Source organism: Capsella rubella, unplaced genomic scaffold (genome assembly GCF_000375325.1).
Source record: "Capsella rubella cultivar Monte Gargano unplaced genomic scaffold, Caprub1_0 scaffold_5, whole genome shotgun sequence".
In the NCBI taxonomy this organism is placed as follows: Eukaryota; Viridiplantae; Streptophyta; class Magnoliopsida; order Brassicales; family Brassicaceae; genus Capsella; species Capsella rubella.
The window spans coordinates 9,918,805-9,922,716 of record NW_006238919.1 but is presented as its reverse complement, the minus strand read 5'-3'; the positions used below and the strand labels follow the sequence as shown (position 1 = coordinate 9,922,716).

Below are 3,912 nucleotides of genomic sequence, written 5' to 3'. Positions count from 1 at the left end.
TAATGATATCCAACCATGTTTATTTATAGTGTCATTCATGAATCACAATTACACGTTACTGTATTAACTAAGTTTATGTTGTACCAGTTTTCAAGTTTAGACACTCTCAAGGTTGACGCATTGCCTTATTTTAGCCGTAAAAAGGAGGATATTTATTGTTATATGTTTGGGTTTAGTATCCCCTAAACCTAGGGTTTAGTTAAGTATCTTTACAAATAGTTATGTAGATAGTTATCTAATTTCAAACCACATTGGTACGTAATAGAAAGCAGAATGTTATAGGTACTATTTGGGTTTAGTATACCATAAACTTAGGGTTTAGCACTCTTTGTTTGAAGACATTGTTAATGATATTTAGTCCATTTTTGGTCTTAACTTGTCCACTACGTATCAACCTCTGCTAGTTTCATTTTCACTAATTAGTTTGGTTTTTCTTGTTTGTCACATAACTCTTATGTGCTCAACCGTTCCACCCTCTCCAAAGTAGAGCGTTATTCAACTCTCTGTGCTTTACGATGGATTAGCCTTGTAGAAAAGTTTCTGGGTCTAGCGTCATCTACTTAACCAGCCACTTGAGGAAGGTTAATATGGTCATGAACAGTTTGTTATTGACTATTATTTATGGCATTATTGTCAGGATGCCTAAATCCGAAGTTACAACTCAAATAATGCCCATCTTTATAATAAACTCATATATTAATATAGCCTTTATTTTCCATTATCAATCTGTTTACGTGTTGTGCTTTAGATTAGCTTATTTTTCATTTTTGGTCAGAACTAGGATGAAAGTAAAAGATTGAGAGATGTCACTTCTAATTACTAGTATATTTTATAAGATTTTTGGACTATATATGGTAGGAATGCTCTAAGTTATAATTCTCCACCTTACCAAAAAAAAAAAAAAAGTTATAATTCTCCACGTGTCAACTTAGTCTTGGTCTTGTTTACGTCCTCCTTAAGATTCTCAGTGAATAAAGCAGGATTTCGAGAGAAACAGGGGTCTCTGCTTTAACCTGATCGTTATCTTTCTGGAAAAAAATCATTCCTCTATGATCTTTACAGCGGCAGTGAGTTTTAGTTACTGTCTGAAACCTCCATTTTCCACTAACACCATATGTTTCAAAGAACATGTTTGTTACATTCAAGATTCAACATAGTTAGTGATTCGTAGCCAGACAATTTTGAATCTGGAAGGATATATATTAATGTTCTAACATGGCTGAGGATTTGAGAGTCTTACCCTCCAGAATCTGCATTTTTTGGAGAACGTACGTTAGTGGTGTTGCCACTTAAAATTGGCTTCTTGGTGGCCTAGCCGCAGCTTCTGAGACACTTATTTGTCTTCCATCCAAATCCTGTAGAGAAGTAGGAATACATGTTTTATCTTACTGTAAGTAGCACAGATAGAATACTATGCGACGAGAAATGATGAATTGATGATACTTACTGCACCATTGATTGACTTGATTGTCTTTTCAACCTCTTGTGAAGAGCTGAGTGTCACAAACCCAAACCCCTTGGATCTACCACTGTCCCTGTCGTAGATAACCCTGGCTCCAACAACCTTTCCTTGCTCGTTAAACAAACTCCAAGGAAGGTTGCCTAGATAAATACGATCTCCGGAACCGGACCCTGACTCAGAACCATAAATGGATTGTTGAGAACCGCCTCCACGTTCGATACCGCCTCCACGGTTTCCGGAACCGGTCCTCTGGCTCTGTAGAAGGATCAATTGACAAAAACCTTCAAGCGCAAGTAATCGTTTTGAGTGAAATATATATTATATCTAGGGTTAAACCGAAATTTAATATGGGCCGATACGCGTGGCCCATGAGTTGTTTCCTAGCCCACGTATTGAACCGACAGGTGTTAGTTGACCTCTTCTCCTCTCAAACTGAAAATTTGACTTTTTTTAACTTATCTCTCTCTTTTGATCTTTGAAATCGATTTGCATTTTGCAATATCAATTTCGCAAAGGTGGATCATGGGAAATTTAATTAGCGGTGGAAGCCGCCCCGTATATAACCGAGACCGTACGTCGCCGCCGTATCCAAACCCTAATCCTCAGTACCAAGGCAATTATCCGTCGCCGTACAACCACCAAGCTTGTGCTAGGTATCCTAATGGTGAGTTTGCATCTCCGGTGCCGTACGTTGAGCACCAGGAAGCAGTGACTATAAGGAACTTCATCAATTTGAAGAAAGAAACTTTGAGATTTGAGACTGATGAACAAAACCCTGGCAAGTTTTTGCTCTCCTTCACTTTTGACGCCTCTGTTCCTGTAAGGTAATAATTTTAATCTATGTCTTATACAATTTGAGATCTTTTCACATTGTAATTGCTAAATATTGGAGATTTGATCGATGCTTAGGTCTTCGACATTGCCTTTTTTTTTTATTTGTTGTTATGGTTTTTGATTCAACAGCATCACTGTGATGTTCTTTGCTAAAGAAGGCCGAGAGTGTAACCTAAATGCGACAAAGGAGGATCTGTTTCCATCTACAACTGTTAGTTTTCCAAAAGGTCTGGGACAGAGATTCAAGCAGGCTTGTGGAACAGGGATTGATTTCTCAGCTTTATCTGAGGCAGATTTGGTTGAGGCAAACGAGACAGATGTGTATCATGTGGCAGTGAAAGCAGAGGTAGCATCAGAATATGATCATCCTGAGTCTGAGACACCAAACCGACAGATCACTCATGGGGTTTTAGAGAAAGATCGTAAGGGTGAGTACAAGGCGAGAGTTGTGAAGCAGATCCTGTGGGTGAATGGTGCTAGGTATGCTCTTCAAGAGATTTATGGGATTGGTAGTACAGTTGATGATAATGGAGAAGATTCGAATGAGAGGGGGAAAGAATGCGTCATTTGCTTATCTGAGCCACAAGACACCACTGTTCTCCCTTGCAGGCACATGGTAAGCATATTAATTTCTTTTGAGAGAGTTTGAGAAAGAAGACGACCTCTTTTCCTAATTGATTACTAACTTTGATTTGTGTTTGTGTGATTTGTAGTGTATGTGTAGCGGTTGTGCGAAGCTTTTGAGGTTTCAGACAAACCTCTGTCCCATCTGTAGACAACCCGTGGATGGGCTTTTGGAGATAACAGTCACCAATGACAGGAAGGTGTGAACTTTGCAACGTTTCTCTTCTCCTCTTTGTATAGAGACAGCTTCTCAATGTTCTTGTTTGTGGTATATAATATATATGCACTATGCAGGCATTAGAACTCAAATTACTAACTACATATGCTAAATGACACTTACATTCCCGTTTTTTCTTCCAAGTGTTTTGTAAATCATCAGGCTACTTTATCTAGACGGTTTTTGTTGCTTACGAAATGAAATGCAGCACCCACAGCAGCACTTTTAGAGACTTTAGCCAAACGGATAGCAGACACCAGGGATGAGTTGACAAAACGGCAAGTAATCCTTGTAACAACTCACCCCTTGTGTCTGCTATTCGATTGGCTATCGACTCAAAAAATTTCCATTCCATAAGCAACCAAGATGGTCGCAGTAAAGCATTTACAACTGAGCACACAAAGAAACTGGGAAGGCGAATGATGCCAGTGGCAGGATATGCTTTACCACCTGATCAAAGGCCAAGAGTGTAACTTTTATGCGACAAAGGAGGATCTGTTTCCGTCCACTCAACTTAGTTTTCCAAAAGGTTCGACACAGAGATTCAAGCAGGCTTGTGGAACTGGGATTGATTTCTCTTCTTTATCAGAGGCAGATTTGGTCAAGGTAAGCGAGACAAATGTGTATTATGTGGCAGTGAAAACAGAGGCACCATCAGAAGATGATTCATTCAGAGTCTAAAACACCAAACCGTAAGATAGCGCATGTGGGGGGGGGGGGGGGGGGGAAAGGGAAAAAGGATTTTTTTTTAAAAAATTTTGGGGATAAAAAAAAA

The 3,912-nt window shown here is 39.2% G+C and overlaps 1 protein-coding gene across 1 annotated transcript; it reads left to right on the top strand.

The window, feature by feature from the left end:
• The first annotated feature begins 1,942 nt into the window (after positions 1-1,942).
• Positions 1,943-3,280, top strand: LOC17886048 (probable E3 ubiquitin-protein ligase LUL2). Its single transcript, XM_006292677.2, has 3 exons — positions 1,943-2,286; positions 2,426-2,912; positions 3,010-3,280. The coding sequence occupies exons 1-3, from the start codon at positions 1,985-1,987 to the stop codon at positions 3,124-3,126; spliced, it is 906 nt and encodes a 301-aa protein (XP_006292739.1). The 5' UTR covers positions 1,943-1,984; the 3' UTR covers positions 3,127-3,280.
• The last annotated feature ends 632 nt before the right edge of the window (positions 3,281-3,912 follow it).